Source organism: Apium graveolens, chromosome 11 (genome assembly GCF_009905375.1).
Source record: "Apium graveolens cultivar Ventura chromosome 11, ASM990537v1, whole genome shotgun sequence".
NCBI lineage: Eukaryota > Viridiplantae > Streptophyta > Magnoliopsida > Apiales > Apiaceae > Apium > Apium graveolens.
The window spans coordinates 160,076,604-160,095,713 of record NC_133657.1 but is presented as its reverse complement, the minus strand read 5'-3'; the positions used below and the strand labels follow the sequence as shown (position 1 = coordinate 160,095,713).

The window sequence follows — 19,110 nt, the reverse complement described above, 5'->3', positions numbered from 1 at the left end:
TGGGAATTATGAATTGTAGTTGTGGGTGATTGGTTGTTGTTGTGTGATTGAATTGTTGTTGTGATTGACGTCGAAATAATTCGACGGGTAGGCCGATAAATAGAGGAAACGCTGCACGATTTTCGGGAAAATAAATTTCGAAAATACGGGAACGTAACCTGTAATTGTTGGTAACGTCGAACGAGGATATAATTGAATTTTATGAAACCTATTTACGTGACGTGACAAGATATTTTGTGAATAATTGATTACCCTATTTTTCAAAACGACAAATATACGTATTTTCCGAAATTAAATACCGAACCAATTTTCGAAGATGTGAGCCATAATTGCTATGTGTATTTCGATAATACATATAAATATGAATTTGGTTATGAAATCGTATGGGTAAAATAGGATAGCGATTTGATGTTAAGCTTAAGCGGTTATCTGAATTAGGGTATTTCAACCCTGTAGGTTTTAGACGAAAGACCCGAGACGTGACATCGGACTAGGAACGATCTAGTGATTAGACGTCGAGATCAATGAAGTTCCAACTGAAGAGTCTGAATGTTGGGATCGTATCCAGAATAGGATAGTAGTTTGACGATAAAGCCACATGTTCAAGGAAATCCAAAAGTCAACCGATAATAGTGGTTAAAGCTTATTGATGCAAGTATTCTTGATTTTCTTTTAAATACTGCAAGTATTCCTGATTTTTCTTTTAAATACTGCAAGTATTCCCGAACTTTCTTTTAAATACTGCAAGTATTCCTGACTTTCTGCAATTATTTCTTCGATCCTATTCTAAGTTCAGAATACTTAAATGTTTTACATTTCGCTGCAATTACTCTGATTATGCATGATTCTTTTATTCTTGTTCCTGTAATTCGATTGCTCTCTTGAAAAAATACCCATTCTTTCGTGTAATTTGCGAACCATGAATTGGGATGTTTTGAATCAAAATGATTTGATATCAAAACAGTCGACGGGCTGGATAGTGATATTTTGGGGATTGAGTTTTACTTAATCCTGAGGACCGGGTTATTATGACTAGTGCCTCGAGATGGGCCGTAGTGCCTGGGGATCCGACTGGATCTATATATGAGATATATATCTGTATTATATTCTGACTGATCAATAGAATATAGATGCGAACTAGTGTTCAGTCTAATTTGTTGTTGATCGCCATTAACAACATTCCCTCTCGAATGGTTTTATGATTTCAAAACCGGACCAAACCCTGATTCAGGAGATGAATCGGGGAACCGCTTGTCATTTTTTTTTGGATTTTAGTTAAAGGCTGGTGACAACCAACGTTTATTCGCTCACTCACTCAAAATAAATAGAATTGTTTAAAATTGTTTTAAGATTTTGTCCGGGAGTTTTTCCTTTGGTATTAATATTTGAACTCAAATTATATACTTGCTGGGCATTTTTGGCTCACTCTTGTTTTGTCAATTCTTATTTCTGCCAGAAACAGATAAGGATAAAAATGAATAACTTAGATAGACAGCAGAAGTTCGAGAAATCTCCGCTGCGAGAAGTGGAAGAAGTTAGAAGAATATGACACGAGCATTAGTTCAAAGATATTTACACTTGTATTCTAGTTATTATGAGTTGTAAAGAGGTATATTCTTATTTCATACGATAACATGTAAACGATCCGGATTCAAGGGGTTAATTGAATATTTTTTTTATTTTATGTAAAGATTGTTTTCGTGACACCAAATCTTGACCCCGGATTTGGGTGGTTACAACGCATGTCTAATATTTTAAAAAATTGTACACGCATTCTCCATATGGGTACTCAGGAGGTATTTTGGATAGGATATCCCGCCAAACTGTATTTTAGACATTTGCCCCTAAATGATGGGTATTTTGATTTTTCACACGCTTCTATTCTTCTTTTATAATTTCTCTATTTTCATTAATTTTATGTGTTTTTAGTTTTTGGTATCTTGAAATATTCTTTTAAAATTAAAGAGAAAATCAAAGGTTTAGGTCCAAGAGCTTGGTCATTTAGTTCATAACTGATGAAAAATTGAAAGGTTTTATTTTGTCCTATTAATTATGTAAATTATTAACTTACTTCAAAATCTTCCATGTAATCGTTGCATAATAGAAGAACATTTTTTTAGAGATTTAGAGCTCGCCATTCTTGTGGATTCAACTCGGACAATTGATGCTTCAACTGAGCTCGTTATTCGTATGCATGATTTCTAAGTAATTCTGATTTCTTATAAAATTTGCATTTGATTTGTTATTTATCCGAATGCTGTGATTTTGGGCTCCTTGAAAATTATAGTATATATTCTTCTTGATTCAGTCTGTTCATAATGTAAAGTTTCAAGTTGTACAAAATAACTGTAACAAGACAATAGGATGAACGAATCATTTTGATACGAGTAATTGCAGTGCTGAATGTTTACTAGCTCTTCGCAACTATTGTATTTAATTTGACGCCTTTCTAAAAACTTTAAATTTGTTGATCAAAATAAAATCATCACGGATTTCCATGATGACTGTTGCAATAACGAGATATTGCTTAAATTTATGTGCTAGAAAAATGAATCACTCTCAATATGACTGTGAGGTCTCACAAATGTTTGTATTTAGTATCTTGATTCTTAAATCTTAATACATAATAGAAATAATAGAAATGCATTAAAATTTTCCTTATCCACCGTGATCATTAATTTTCTTTTCCGGTAAATAAAAGATTTTTTAGCACTTTTTCACCAATGATATATCCTTACTATATAAACTAATATCATATAAAATAGAACTAAAAATTCTTAATTCATAATAGAAATGCATTTAAATTTTCCTTATGCACCAAAATTATTATTATTAATTTTGTATTAATTAAAATATTTTTTAATACAGCACGAAGCACGATTTTTTCAGCTATTTAATCATAACAATAACAATTTTAATGAATGTTACTTTCATGCTTGGAATGCATTTTATTGATTTTTCTCATTCTTAAGACGCACTTTGAAGCTGTTAGAAAATATAGTTTCATAATTTATTTTTAAGTTTTTTATAAAAAATTGAATATTGTATATTTATTAAGAAGTTTTTGTTTTAAAAATATAGACAACTATATTTTATAAGAGTCTTAAAATACGTTTCGAGCTCCGTTCCCTTGTATAAAGAATTTGATGGGAAGAAGAAATTACAATTTACAAACACAGTATAGGTAAAAAATATAAAATATGTAAAAATATAAAATATGTAGAATCATAATCCCTCGACATCAATCAAATTCAAATGTATGACAATTTCTTTATAAATATCAAAAGGTATCATAATTTGCAAATACTTTGAGATGAATAATAGCATATTTACGGATATCGAAAACGGGAACTATTCGGTTGAGATATCGATTAGCGATTTATCAAATGAATTAGCGATTTATCGAGAATTGAAAAAATCAAATAAATATTTGTGACTAATTTTTAAGTGATTTATCGATAATTTTAAAAAAATCGGCTGATTTTTATAACATAAAAAATAGTAGATTACAAATAAATACTGTCTTAGAAAGAAACATTTATTCTTCACAAATCAAAGAAACATTTCTCTTTGTTAAGTAAATAAAACTTTTTTTTTAAAGTTCGTAAGAACTACCAATGTCAATGTCAAGGTACAAGTCCTAAAAACTCAAAACATTCGAAACCCCGCCAATATGAACCGCCCTCATTTCAGTTTTCATCTTCAAACCTTTTTAAAAAGAACCCCCTACGCTCAACATTAATGGGAAGGATCGCCGCCCCACTTAATTAAGCCAATAACATCCTAGCTTTATATTTCACGCGGATCACAAAACACAGCCGTACGATATACCTCAAATCCAACGACTAGAATCACGTCCCGCCATCTTTAAAATTCCAAACCCCCAAATCTGAATCTATATAAATCCAATCCCCACAGTACGTAAAAGCCACAAAAACAAACAATTCAAATCAGCTTTACAAACACAAATACAAATACTCTTGTAGAAAAATGTCTGGGCGAGGCAAGGGAGGCAAGGGATTGGGCAAAGGCGGAGCCAAGAGGCATCGCAAAGTCCTCCGAGACAACATCCAGGGCATTACTAAGCCTGCTATTCGAAGACTCGCTAGAAGAGGCGGCGTTAAGAGGATTTCAGGTCTCATTTACGAAGAGACTCGTGGTGTGCTTAAGATATTCTTGGAGAATGTTATTCGTGATGCAGTTACTTACACCGAGCACGCTAGGAGGAAGACTGTCACTGCTATGGATGTTGTCTATGCTCTCAAGAGGCAGGGCAGGACTCTTTACGGTTTCGGGGGTTAAATTTAGTATATTAGTGTTTCGTTAGTACCGAAATGTAGCTGTTGTTGCTGTTGCACATCTAGGGTTTCATTTTGGCGTCAATTAAAATCTCTATCTATGCAATTGTTCTGTTTTTCAGTTCTATATTAGCATTGTAATTTGTGGTGTAGTAGTGAAATGAATTAGCTATTGGAACGTTAAATTTATGGCACTACTTAGTTTCAACAATATCAGATGAAATATAATTAATTTGTGGAAGATTATTTGTGATTTTATGGGAATAGTTGCAATAGTGACCTTACTCATTGTAGATATTGCTTTAGCATCAACACACTAACCAAAATTTGGCACAAGTAATTGTGATACTAACATCTTTATCACTCCCCCATCCAATAAATGTGACAATTTTCTACACTTATGCATTGCCCTTACATACATATGATTTATGAATCATACATACAAATCCTTACATGGAATTGCAACAAATCTCCTTCTTTGGTACAAAACTTGAAACAATTATCTGCACAACTAAAAACCCCGAATTTTGTTAAAGAGCAGTTACTCTGGTACTTCAACATTAAAACTGAAAGTATTCTTGAAGAAATTTCAATCTTCAAAATAAGCATGGCCAATAACAGTCTCCGTGTTATATAAAGTTAAAGGCTAATCAATTCAATAAACTACAAATGAGAAAGCATTAACCAGTTAAACAACTATAAACATGAACTTCGTTCACAGGCTCATTTTACATTACAAAATCAAAATACCAATGACCCGAAACAAATTGCATAAATTCCGAATCTGACTCCAATCCAGCCATTGTTTCATGTGCCAAAACCACCTCCAAATCCACGCTTCCACTACCTTTCCTGCCAGGAAATGCTGAAATCTTTCCATCAAATTTATTAGCCTTCCCGCTTCGAATAGCAATTGGTTTGCCCCACCCGAAATCATTCTCGTACATTGGGAACCGAGGCGAACTCCCCATTGTGATCATTGCCCCATTGAAGTTTTCCAGCGGGAAACACCTTGGATCACTTTCCCAATTCTTTACAAAAGTCCTCACCATTTCATCATCACGAGCCTTCAAATTCTTGTTCAGCTGCTCCGCACACCGGCGCAAATCACGTGACAACACCTCTCCAGCAGGCGCATAAGTAGGAACACTCTGTATTGCGTTCCCGAAGTAGTAAGGATGAAGCTTCGGCTCAAGCCTGTGCCTGCAATTCACTGCCATTTTAAACGTTGTCGTTTTTGTTGCGGGTAACTTACGAGCACGTGTTACAGCTCACCACATCAAAGCACACAAGGATTCAAAAGATGAAATCTCAATTACTGATTTTATCTTCTCATTCATAGGATCATTACTCTCTTTTGCCATCAATTCCTCCGTCATTAAACAAACTCCAATTTTTGTTATTAACCTTTTCTTTCAGCTTAAGGATGGATTCTCTGCTGAAACTAAAAATTCTCTCCTTCAACGGAGCATCAACGTCGAAAGTCACTTTAAGTCCACCATCAGGAATTTTCAGGAGATACAATGACAGATTAACGCGTAAAATCAGGCTGTTTCGACATCTTTCTAGCTCCTTTATTACAAAATTCAGCAAACGTGTTAGAGAAGTTCCATAAGGAAGTCCCATCAACAACAGCGTGATTAACAGAACAACCGATAAACATACCATCCTCTATATCCGTGACTTGGACAGCTAGAATAGGCTTGCAATGAGCTTCATAGCTAACAGCGCCGTCAAAGGTAAATAAGCGTTGGACGAAATCAAGGACATGGACCGGAGTCAAAATGTCCCTGATTGAAACATGAGGAGCACTGGCGTGGATAAATTTGGCGCCAGCATCGTTACAGGAAATGTAAACGTAACCGTTTTGATCAGTTGTTAGACGACCAGCAAGCGGGGGAAACGAGAAAGTGTTTTGGAGAGGGCGTGTTTGAGGAGAGTGATCAGGTCGGAGATAGGAACCGTTTATCTTGGAATGAGGATATGATATTAAGTTACTAAAGTTTTTTTTCCTAATTTTGCCTGGACTACTTCAAACATGATAACATCTGTCTATGCTGAGAAGTGAGAAGGTAATCTCGTGTGATTTTTCTGTGGAATATTGACAAATATTTCAAAACAACAGTTAGTATACTCCACATAATAAATATTCCCAAACAAAAAAATACTTTAACAGTTACCACACTTGCTCAAAAAATCATTTCTAAATGAGCTAAGACGGATTCTTTAAATTTATTATAGACAATATATATATGGGTGTCCTTCCACCACAAGTGGTTTTATAACCACCTGCCGCATTGTTATATTGCGGGAGTATAATAGCTTTGTTTCAATGCGGGCAGCGCAATGTTACATTGCGGGAATACTGCAGTTTTGACTCAATGCGGTATAAGCAATGTTTCATTGCTGCAAATAATTTAGTTTTATTTTTAAATAATTGTAAAATAATAGATAATAAATATATAAATAATTTTAATTGATGTTTAAATTCCTAATTTATTTATTGTTTGGTTGTTATATTTTTATTTTGTATTTATATATTTCTATTAATAAATTCTTTATTTTAACAAACTATTACCTAAAATTCGCGAAAGTACAGAACAACCCCCGCTGCCGCAATGACCCATTGCAACTCCCGCAATGACACATTGCTGCAGACGAGACCCGGGTTTAACCCGTTTCTTCCTGAAATCCCTAATTTCACAATAACAAAAACCTAATTCTCCCACTCTAGGCGATTTCAAAGGATTTCAACCCATTACTCAGGCGATTCAGCTACTCAGGTATGATACACGCATATACACACACGTATACACACATACACAGTTACATACTACCGCAATGGGTCATTGCTGCTTCCGCAATGAGCCCTAGATATAGTTTGCATTTTTTTACATCAAGACTGCAGTCAACACAAACCCTTATGATTCAAACACCACGAGCTTTGATTTTTCAGTTGAAAAAGGTATCAAATTTAGTGATAATATAATCAACTGATTATTGGGCGTGTGTTAGATTTTGTGTATCTATTTCAGAGATTGTGTTCTTGATTTGTGTATCTATTTTAAGGATCAGTTATTTTGTTCAAGAATCAAGAATGGTGATTTGTTGTTTATAAGTTTTTGTGATTGCAAGTGTTGACTTTTGTTGATTTTGATCATTTGTGCTGTATTAGATGTTTTTTTGTGGTTTATAATGTTCTATTAGTTAGTTATCCTTGTTTATATTAGATATGTTGTGATTAGACAGTGGATGGAATGCTTGTTGATTGATTGATTGGTTGTGGCTAGCTTATAAACGAATGAGTCATGCCGAATTTTCGGTAGGACTTAAAATAGAAAATAACGGTTCTATAAATGTTTCGTGTTTAAGTTGGGTATAAGTAACTTCCCGATTATATAGTATTTTTTATTGTGCACTTTGCAATTACTATGGAGAATGAGTGCAGGCCTATTGTTAGATCACTCCTGACGATGCAGGATGATCATATTAGTACTGCCATATGGGCGGGAGGTGTGCGGGATAAGCTGGATGTACGGCAGTACACAACTAATCATCAACAGTGGATACTTTCTGATCCCCAGCGTGAGTTGCCGAGGCAATGGGGTTTCTCTGCTTTCACGAACAATCGTTCAGTTCCTTAGAACGATATTCATTTGATAACAGCCTTAGTGGAAATGTACTAATTTGTAATCAGTTTTCTCATTTATTTGAATCGTCATTGGCAATGTTTGTGATGTTTGTGTATGAATGCAATTGCAGGTGGAGGCCAGAGACTAACACCTTTCACTTTCCATTTGGTGAGTTGACCATCACCATCGAGGATGTATACATAATAATGGGCCTCCCTGTTAAGGGTCGTCGAGTTACTCATAGGGAGCTTGACGCTCCGAAGGCGTATTGGATGAGGGAATGGCAGGATGCAAGATTGGATGAGGTGGGGCGTAAAGATATGTATAGGGACGGGGTCAAGCTTTACAAATTAAGGGAACGATATGCGGAGCTACCAAATGGGGGGCTAGAACAGGATCTTGTGGTTTACACACAAGCTTATCTTTTATACATCATTGGGGGCATATTGTTTCCTTCATCGAGTTGATATACCGTGCATCCGAGGTATTTACTTGTATTTGTTGCATTTCAGTTTTTAAATTGTAGATTATAGCATCTTAGTCCTTCACTTGTCCTTTTTTCTTGATTTTGCATATGAAGCCCTGTATTCTCATTTATTTCCAATTTGACACTATAATTCTTGTAATTGATGCATTTTAGTTCTTAAATTGTAGTTTATAGCATCTTAGTTCTAATTTGACATTAATGCCGTATTATTTTTGCATATCATGCCCATATCATCCCCTGTATTCTTACTTACTCTGTATTTCCTTTGTCGCAGGTACTTAAAGCTCATCCAGGATTCTCTTCAGATTAAATCGTATGCATGGGGAGCTGCTGTATTGAGCTATTTGTTTAGAGGTTTGACCAAGGCTGCTCATAAGAGTACAACAACACTTAATGGATGCACGATGCTACTGATGCCGTGGACACACGAGAAGTTGTTACCTGGTGCTCCTAAGATTGCACCCGGGGTGAAGCTTGTTTGGCTGAGGGCTTTGGCATGGGATGAGCCGAACCCTGATCGGAGGGAGAACCCTCACCACCATACATGTACTGTTCTTTTTTACATATTTACTATTTGAACTCTCCTTCGACCAAACATTTGCATGCTTTTGAACTATCCAGTTTCATATGTTCCCTTATTATTTTGCTTATAGGTCAGTACCGGGGGGATTTTGACCGATTTGAGATGAGTTGGCTGACATGGGAGCCTTATCGGTTATTCTTTGATATGGTGGACTATTCTGAGGAGCAGTATGATGTCGAGCTGATGGATGCTTCGTATATGAGTCTCGGCCGTATTCCACTTATTTGCTTCGAGAATGTCGAGTATGTCATGCCGGACAGAGTCTTGTTATGCTGCAGCATATTCCAGATGATCCTATTGACATGTCTGCTCTACGGAGGGACGGGTTATCTCTTTGGCAGAGGGACCAGCATATGACTACTATGAGACAGTATCGGGATGAGTGGTATGCTTATCTTGATGGCCAGATAGAGCCCGTTGGAGAGGGGCAGTACGTGAGCATTGACCAGTATATTACTGGTATAGGACCCACAGTAAGCTGAGGATTGCTTGTTTTGTGGGTGGGGATCCACGCAAGATAGTGCCACGTGACTGGTATTCTCAGCAGGACATGGTTGATGCGGTATGTTTTAGAGTTTAGTTTAATATTTGAATCCTGTATTCATTTATTTCATTATTGCATTTTTATAGGGTGTTTAGGTAGATGATTAATAGTTAATGATTTATGTTGCTTGACTGTGGGATGATGACATTGCATGCTATTCACAGCCATGATCCCCCAGACTGGTTCTATGAGTGCATTCCTGAGTTTCTGATTCGTTATGATCGAGTCAACACTGAGTAGAGGGGTCCTGCATTCAGTAGACCCAGTTTTGATAGACCCTCACGTGCACATGATATGCATATTGATCCAAGTGCTCCTCCTTCACCTGAGAAACGTACACATGAGGTGCGTTTCATTTATGTCATTCCAAAATCCAGTATACTATATTGAATGTGAATGTGTGTATGATCGTTATCTTATCATGTTATTGCAGGAGTTTGCTTTTGAGTCTCATGATTCACCTACACAGGCAGCCAGTAAACGTCCTCGTCAGGTACTTACTCGAGTAAGTTATTCGAGTAGTCTACTACACCGAATTATATGTAGTTTGATCGGGTTATTGACATCTAATGTAGGATGAGACTGTAGTCCCTAACACTGCAGCTATCCCTGTACATGTCTCTCATCCTGTTCAGATTGAGGTACTTATTCATATTCGAGCATATTATTCGCGTAGTCTAAATCTTTAGTTAGAGATGTATATAATGTTTGATACTCAATGCATTTGTAGGTTGCTGCTACTGCTCCCCCTGCTTCACAGTCGACCCCCTATTTGCTCCCCATGTTGTTCAGTCTGATGTTGTTCAGTCAGAGGTACTACTCTTTAGTTTTAGAACTTTACTTTTTTTTACTATTGTGTGTCTTATACATATTCGAGTAGTCTAACTCTTTAGTTTTAGAGATGTATATAATGTTTGATACTCAATATATTTGTAGGTTGCTGCTACTGCCCCCCTGCTCCACAGTCGACCCCCTATCCGCTCCCCATGTTTTTCATTCTGAGGTACTACTCTTTAGTTTTAGAACTTTACTTTTTTTTACTATCGGGTGTCTTATACTTATCGAGTATGTTATTCGAGTAGTCTAACTCTTTAGTTTTAGAGATGTATATAATGTTTGATACTCAATGCATTTGTAGGTTGCTACTACTGCTCCCCCTGCTTCGCAGTCGACCCCCCTATCCGCTCCCCCTGTTGTTCAGTCTGATGTTGTTCAGTCTGAGGTACTACTCTTTAGTTTTAGAACTTTACTTTTTTTTTACTATTGTGTGTCTTATACATATTCGAGTATGTTATTCGAGTAGTCTAACTCTTTAGTTTTAGAGATGTATACAATGTTTGATACTCAATGCATTTGTAGGTTGCTGCTACCGCTACCCCTGTTACTCCTACTACCGAACGCACTTTTAGGAGTTCTCCAGTTACTCCTGCTACTGAGTTGACTCCACTTGCAGGTGGCATGGTGAAATTCGGTAGTCGTAGTGGTTTTATTCCTGATAATTTGAGGATGATTCTTGATGTACGTATGTTGAACCATTCCATTTTTTATGTTTGATTCTTGCAGTACGTATTTTGATGCATTTCTATATGCTTAATTTTTTTTGTCATGAATATGTGTTTGATTTGATGCTTTTGAAATGTATTTGCAGATGGACACTGATGAAGACAAGTTGAAGGATAAACTGAGGTGGGGTGGTCCTGGGCGGCGTGTTGATATGACGAGGCCATTGAAAAACAGGAAGGTTTTTTTGGCTATACAAGCACTGGTGGGGTAACAAGAATGATTTTATTTGGAGAGATCACAGAGGCACTGCTGAGCTTACTTGGGATTTTGTCCTGACCTTAAAGCCGGAATGTGATGTAGAAAACAATGTCTGGATGCCTATATAGAGTTGTTGAAGGTTAGGGAGTCCATCTCGGGTCTGGAGCCCATGGCTAAGAAGTTCTTCTTTAACTTCAGCTTTTTCGTGCAACTGTTGTTAAAAGATTATTGCAAGAACTTGAAGGTAAAACAAAAAGTACTTTTTAGTTCATGCGTTAGTAAGTTAATGATAATTGATAACTAAAAAGTAAGTTAACTCTTTATTGATAAAGTAAGTTAATGATAATTCATAACTTTAAAAAGTAAGAAATGATAATCGATGATAATTGATAACTCTTTGATTTTATAGTTCATTTGATCTTTTATAATTGCTTCAATATTACAGGCCCATCCCGAAGCTGAACTCTCAGATGTGCAGTTGGCCGGTCTGCATAGTTTATATGATTCATATACAGTCAAGCGCATTGGGCCACCATTATTGGATTGTGACTTTGCTTTCTACCCTTGCTGCAATGATGCTCACTGGTTTTTGTTCATTCTGGGCATTAAACAACAGAAGCTCTTTTGAATTGATCCTCTAGCTGAATGGGGGGATAGTCTTAAGAGTATTTACTCTCGATATATATATGCCATGGTATTCTACGTTCTTCGTAATTACTTTACTAGTCAATTTACATACACTTGTCATTGTTGGTTACTAATTATATGAGATCAAACCTTTCTAGGAGTGCATAGTGCCAGCTATGTTGCATTACTTGGATCCTTCCAGATTTGATGGATATAAGATGAAGGTTCATTTCATACAAGAACGACCGATGCAGTCCAATACCAAGATTATGGCGTGTACGTGTGCAAGTACATGGATGGTATACTTAATGGCATATCGTTGAGAGATGCTGTTTGGGAGCCTGTATAGGGTATTTGGACATTCCGGTATCGCATAGCTTGGGAGCTTTCAAAAGGGCTCGCTAGACAGATAAGTGACTATGGGATCCAACAGAGGAATAGGGGACTATAGTTTATATTTTGGATTTGTTTCGGTGTTTTCTTTGTTATTGATTATGATTGTGTTTACTGGATTGATGTTGTGTTTAGATTTGATGTTGATTGGTTGAGTTTAATTTAGATCATGATTGTGGTTGCTTTGATTGGTTGTTGGTTGATTTAGATTTAGTTGAAACAGGTTGGTAAGTTATAAAAATAAACGGAACCATATCGTTTTTTTCTTAAACTATGTAAATCACCCGCAATGTTGATATTAGCAGTATAAAGGTCTGTGACCAGTTTTCTGCAGAAAACTGACAAGCACAAGTTTGCTTGCTAGGTCACAGACCTCAACATTGAGTCATTGCGGGAGACATCATATGTTACACATTTTACAGTTTAGTCACCCCGCAATGAATCATTGCTGCAGTGACCAACCCCATCAATGAGGCATTGTTAGGGGCTCTGTCACTAGGTCATGTTGACTATTTTAAGGTCTAGTTGACTTTGTTTATTAAATCAATTTTTTCAAATTTTCCCATTAATACTGCATATTTTAATTATTTTAAGAGTTTTGGTGTTGAAAAATATTTAAAAAATATTAATATTACTAAAAACCAAGTTTTGTTAACAAAAAGAGGCAGTGAGTTTTGGGTGGAACAAAGCGCCCAACAATGAGCCATTGCTGCAGTGCCCACCTCCAGCAATATCTCATTGCTAGGTACTCTGTCACTAGTTCACATTGACTATTTTAATGTCTAGTTGACTTTGTTTATTAAATCACTTTTTTCAAATTTTTACATTAATACTGCATATTTTAATTATTTTAAGAGTTTTGGTGTTGAAAAATATTTAAAAAATATTAATATTACTAAACTCACTTTTGTTAACAAAAAGAGGCAGTGAGTTTTGGGTGGAGCAGAGTACCCCACAATGAGTCATTGCTGCAGTGTGACCTCTAGCAATGTCTCATTGCTGGGTGCTCTGTCACTATTCTCTTATGATATTTCGAGTTGGATGAAAAGAGCGACCCTAAAGTAAAGAACTTCAAACCGAGTTAGGGGAAATACCACGTTCGTGTTCACTATTTTAAGGTCTAGTTAACTTTATTTATTAAATCACTTTTTTCAAATTTTCCTATTACTACTGCATATTTTAATTATTTTAAGAGTTTTGGTGTTGAAAAATGTTTAAACAATATTAATATTACTAAACTTGGTTTTGTTAAAAAATAACATTAATATGCAATATTATGTGTAAATTTAAAAATAACGTTAATATTATGTAATTTAAATAGAAAAGTCTTAAAAGAACTAATTTACTACTTGTCAACAATTTTTAGGTTAAAATCTAAAAATTTCTTCGATCATGCTCCTCCCTTAGGGGACAATTTCTTGCATCATGTTCTCCTCCGATCTCCCCACAATAATTGCACTTGCGAGGCTTGATTTTGATATTTGAAGTTGCCGTCTCAATTCCACTTTAATTTTTTTTTTGTTTTTTTCCTTCCTATAGTTTTCGACGTTGGAGGATCGAATATTGGATCATGTTGGTAGTCCTCTTGAGTTTTCGCCTGATGGGTTCTTTCGCTACGCTCTTCATCCGCAAAAGCATCTTTCAAGTATCTCTTCTCTCTATCAATCACATCCATTAAGTATTTATACCATGAAACAGAACAACTACCGGAAGCATCTAAATCTTGAAAAGATTTGCACAATGCACCATACCTTAATGGTTGTGACGCACCATCATTACCAATAGCGGGAGGAGCATATGGAAGAGGCCCCGCAATTTTGTTGCCGTTCATTGTCCACCTACCAATGATGAGACTTTCCATTATCTTGATTTTTTGTTTTTTGTCTAGATAACGGATTATGTGTTTGCAAATCATCCCGGAATGTTCAAACTTCTTACACGAGCATTCAATTTTTTTATACATGAAAACCGTCACTCGATATTTTCTTCTGCAATTTTCCGGCAGGGTAGCCTTCTCAACCAAATACAGTTTCGACATATAAGTTCCATTGTTTTTGACACTGTTCACGATGTAACATGTACTTTTCATAAGCTCCTTTTGAAAACATTTGAACATTTCTTTCGTGTAGATTTCGGATGCATGCATTTCCAACACAAGTGCAAAACTAATCTCCTTTCCAATTGTTCAGTGTCATAATCGGCTTTAACTTCCTTCAGATATTGTGTCTCCAAAGCCTTTTGGGAGTTCTCAATGAATTCCTTCAAACCGGTAGATGATTGCACATATTCATCAAAAAAAGAATTTGTAGACTCGCTTCTTGAAGTTGTAGTCATGCCGGCGGAAAAATGTTGCTTCGTGTAAGCACCAACCCATTGAGTTCTAATATCATACATGTCATTTAACCAAGCATGATCCTCAAGATCGTACTTCTCGACTAATTGCTCCTATCTACCTTCAAATTATGTAGGTGTCAACGACTTATACACACATGCATTAAACTCTGTCTAGAACTACGGATAATTTGTGTACAAATAAGACAACTTCTCGGGAAACATACTACTTATATGCCATATATATAATATGTATGCTTTGTTTGTGGCATAGGCATGACCTCGACAATGGCATTTCCCAATGCAATATCTTGATCAGTAATAATTGTTCGAGGCGGTTTATTGTCGACGGCTTCCAACCATATCCTCAAAACCCACTTATACGATGCCTCTGTCTCATCCCTTACGAGTGCAAATCCAAATAGTATATTTTGATAATGGTGATTTACGCCCGTAATAGGTATGAAAGGCATACAATACCTATTGGTTCGGTAAGTTGAATCGAACGTAACCACATCACCAAAATTCTTGTACGCGTTCATGGACCGATGATCAACCCACACCAAACCCCGTACACGATTCTCATCATCTACATCCACTCGGTAAAAGAAATTACCAAAACTATTTTCTTGTAGTTCTCGTAGGAAAAGTAATCCGCACTCCGCATTACCCGAATCAAACACTCGGTGCCGAATATCACGTATGACAATACGTACGTCTTGATTAGAAAAACCAAGATTTTCAACACCCCTTTATCTCGCTAAGAAACTACATTACTTTGCTCGTCTCAATTCCTGATTTGTTAAACAACTCAATCAATGATCGCGTCATAGGATCTATGTTGAGTGATCTTTGAAAAAATTGAACTTTTTCCGGCGACACCAATTTATGATTGTGTTCTAAATCCACCGAACTAATTTGCCATTTGTCCATCTTCACTTTGTGAATGACACACATTCGAGCACCATAATTCGTTCGTGGAATTACCTCCCTAACTCGTTTTCCTTTACCAAAATCCAACGACATCGCTCCTACCCTTCCACCTTTTCGGCAAATAAATAAACGGTATGATGGTTCATTTGTGTTTGTTCGCTTATGAGTATTCCTAATTATTATCTCGAATCCCTCTTTTCGACCATAATTCCTATAAAACGCTTCCGTATCATCCAATGTATCAAAAATCTTGCCGACATAAGGCACAACATTGTTACTATTCTTAAATCCATGATTCTTTTTCTCATCTTTTAAGTCATCAACATTTTCACCGTCAAAATTATCACCACCAACGTTATCATCAACATTATGACCGCCAACATTATCACCACCAACATTATCAAAATCAACATTATCAGCACCAACATTATCAACATTATGACCACTAACATTATCAACACCAATATTATCACCACCAACATTATTCATATTATCTTCACTATCAAGATTTACAATATCTTCATCAACAAATAACTTACGACGAGCTACGGGATTTCGTCTAACAGGGGTATAATAATTGTAATTTTCATTTTCACTAGAAGAACTACAAGCTTTAAATAAAAAAGAAACCATCAAAAATCGAAAACTAACCTTTTGAGATCACCTTTGATGAATCAATAACCAAAAAAATTGAAATTGTTGAAAGTAAATTGTAAATTGTAAAATGAGGAAGAAAAAAGTAAGTATCAAACAAACTGTGAACACAACTCCAGCAATGAAATATTGTTGGAGTGACCCATTAAATATAAACACCAACCATCTTTTGGAGCCATTAAGGGAAGGAAATGCAGAGTTCCTTCCGCAATCACGCATTGCGGACTCACACTGCAGTATTGAGTCAATGCAGGAGGACTCTGATTAAAAATGAATTTTTAAATATTTTTTCGAAATTATATTTTGTTATTTTTGATTTATTTTTTTAAACTAAAATATTTAAATTAAATATTAAATTTAATTTTTTTGAGTGAAAAAGTTATTTTTAATTATTTTTCCGAAATAGTATTTTCGAATTTTTATTATTACAAAATTTTGTGAGTTTTATGTTTTTAAAAATTATCATATGAGTTATTTTAGTTAAAAAAAAATAATATTATCAATTTTAATAATAAAATTCATATTATTAATTTTATACTTTTTTGTGAATTTAAACTTATTTTTTGTGTAAATATTAAATTAATATCAATTTTTGTGCTATTAATAAAAATTGACTGGTCAAACATTGAGGGGTTTGACCGACCCACCGCATTGGCTCATTGCTGCAGAATGGGTTGCCGCTTTGAAGCATTGCTGCAGTTGTTCCTGCCGCATTGTGTCATTGCGGTGATTAGTCAACAGTCCTACCCCTCAGCTTCCGCAACATTTTTTTTGTGCCTAAATTTAATTTTAATTTAGGATTCTGATTAAAATAACTTTAATTTTTTCTAATTCATTTTATTTGTTAAAAATGAATTTTTAAATATTTTTTTTGAAATTATATTTTGTTATTTTTGATTTAATTTTTTAAACTAAAATATTTAAATTAAATATTAAATTTAAATTTTTTGAGTGAAAAAGTTATTTTTAATTATTTTTTCGAATAGTATTTTCGAATTTTTATTATTACAAAATTTTGTGAGTTTTATTTTTTTAAAAATTATCATATGAGTTATTTTAGTTAAAAAAATAATATTATCAATTTTAATAATAAATTTTATATTATTAATTTTATATTTTTTTGTGAATTCAAACTTATTTTTTGTGCAAATATTAAATCAATATCAATTTTTTTGCCAATATTAATAAAAATTGGCTGGTCAAATGTTGAGGGGTTTGACCGACCCACCGCATTGACTCATTGATGCAGAATAGGTTGCCGATTTGAAGCATTGCTGCAGTTGTTCCTGCCGCATTGTGTCTGTTAGATATATTTGAGATGTCATGTCTAATATGATTCGTGTTTAGTTTTCAGAACTTAACAATAGGACATATCAATACTTACTGAAATCGGGACTTACTGAAATCAGGACTTACTGAAGTCAGAGCTTAATATCAGAACTTAAGATACATATCAGTACTTAAGTGCGGGAAGACTTTCAGTTAAGGAATGAAGCTGATTTACAGGTGAAGATCGAGACTAAAACAATAGAAGATATGCATGGAAAGAGTTAGAGGACTAGAAGACTTGTAGAAGATATCTGATTGATATATTTTAGGAGATAAAATTATATTCCATATCAATTAGAAGTTATCTTGTAACTGTGTACTATATAAACACAACTTAGGGTTTACACTATATGTGTTATCATTATCGAGAAGATTATACATTGTAACCTAGCAGCTCTTAGTGATATTGTTCATCACTAAGAGAGAACAACAGTTCATATTGTAACAGAGTTTATTCAATATACTTGATCTGTGTTACATACTTGTGTTAAATCGATTTGATTGTATAAACACTGTATTCAACCCCCTTCTACAGTGTTGTGTGACCTAACAAGTGGTATCAGAGCTTTTCTGTTAACACACATACAATAAAGATCCAAACAATCATGTCTGAAGAAACACAAACCCCAACTAAGCCCACCAAAACTCAAGAAACTCAAAACACCCAAACCCACAGTCGATATGAGACTATTAGGGTTCCCATACTGAGACCTTCTGAGTATCCCAAATGGAAAGTGAAAATGGCTATGTTTCTGAAAGCTACAAATCCAGAATACCTTGACAGAATTAATGAAGGACCACTTAAGCCTACCAAGCTCTCTGTTGTAGTTGCTGATCAACCAGCAAAGTCCATATCAAAGGAGAAATGTGACTACACATCTGAAGACATCTCATCTATTGCCAAGGATGCAAGGGTAAGGCATTTGCTGCATAGTGCCATTGATAATGTCATGTCAAACAGGGTAATTAATTGCAAGACTGCAAAGGAGATATGGGATGCTTTGGAGACAAGATGCCAGGGAACTGATGCATTCAAGAAGAATAGAAGGACTATAGTTACTCAAGAGTATGAGCACTTTGACTCAAAAGCTGATGAGTCATTAACTGACTTATATGACAGGTTTGCCAAACTCTTGAATGATCTGTCACTGATGGACAAGGAATATGATCTTGAAGATTCAAATCTAAAATTCCTTTTAGCTCTTCCTGAAAGTTGGGATTTAAAGTCTACTACCATAAGAGACAACTATGACCTTACTGAAACTACTCTTGATGAAATTTATGGTATGCTCAAGACTCATGAACTTGAGATGGATCAAAGGAGCAAGAGGCATGGAAGAAAGTCAAGGACAGTTGCTCTTAAAGCTGAGGAGGAATATCCTAAAGTTGTTGCCTCAAAGAGGGGCAAAGGAAAGGCTCTCATCATAAAGTCTGATTCAGAGTCATCATATTCTGATGATGATGATTCAGAAACTGAAAGTTTACCTGAAATGGATGCTGATGAAGAGATGATGAAATTGTGTGCTCTTATGGTGAAG

At 35.3% G+C, this 19,110-nt stretch overlaps 1 protein-coding gene and 1 pseudogene across 1 annotated transcript; one reads left to right on the top strand and one right to left on the bottom strand.

Moving 5' to 3' along the window:
• The first annotated feature begins 3,916 nt into the window (after window positions 1-3,916).
• On the top strand, window positions 3,917-4,492 carry LOC141695166 (histone H4). Its single transcript, XM_074499430.1, has one exon. It carries the CDS (start codon window positions 3,991-3,993, stop codon window positions 4,300-4,302), a length of 312 nt encoding a protein of 103 aa, XP_074355531.1. The 5' UTR covers window positions 3,917-3,990; the 3' UTR covers window positions 4,303-4,492.
• A 445-nt stretch (window positions 4,493-4,937) lies between these two features.
• On the bottom strand, window positions 4,938-7,185 carry LOC141696057 (putative acetyltransferase At3g50280; annotated as a pseudogene).
• Window positions 7,186-19,110: the final 11,925 nt, after the last annotated feature.

Excerpts from the sequence above, each read along its gene's own strand:
- LOC141695166 (XM_074499430.1), top strand. The coding sequence starts at position 3,991 with ATGTCTGGGCGAGGCAAGGGAGGCAAGGGATTGGGCAAAGGCGGAGCC.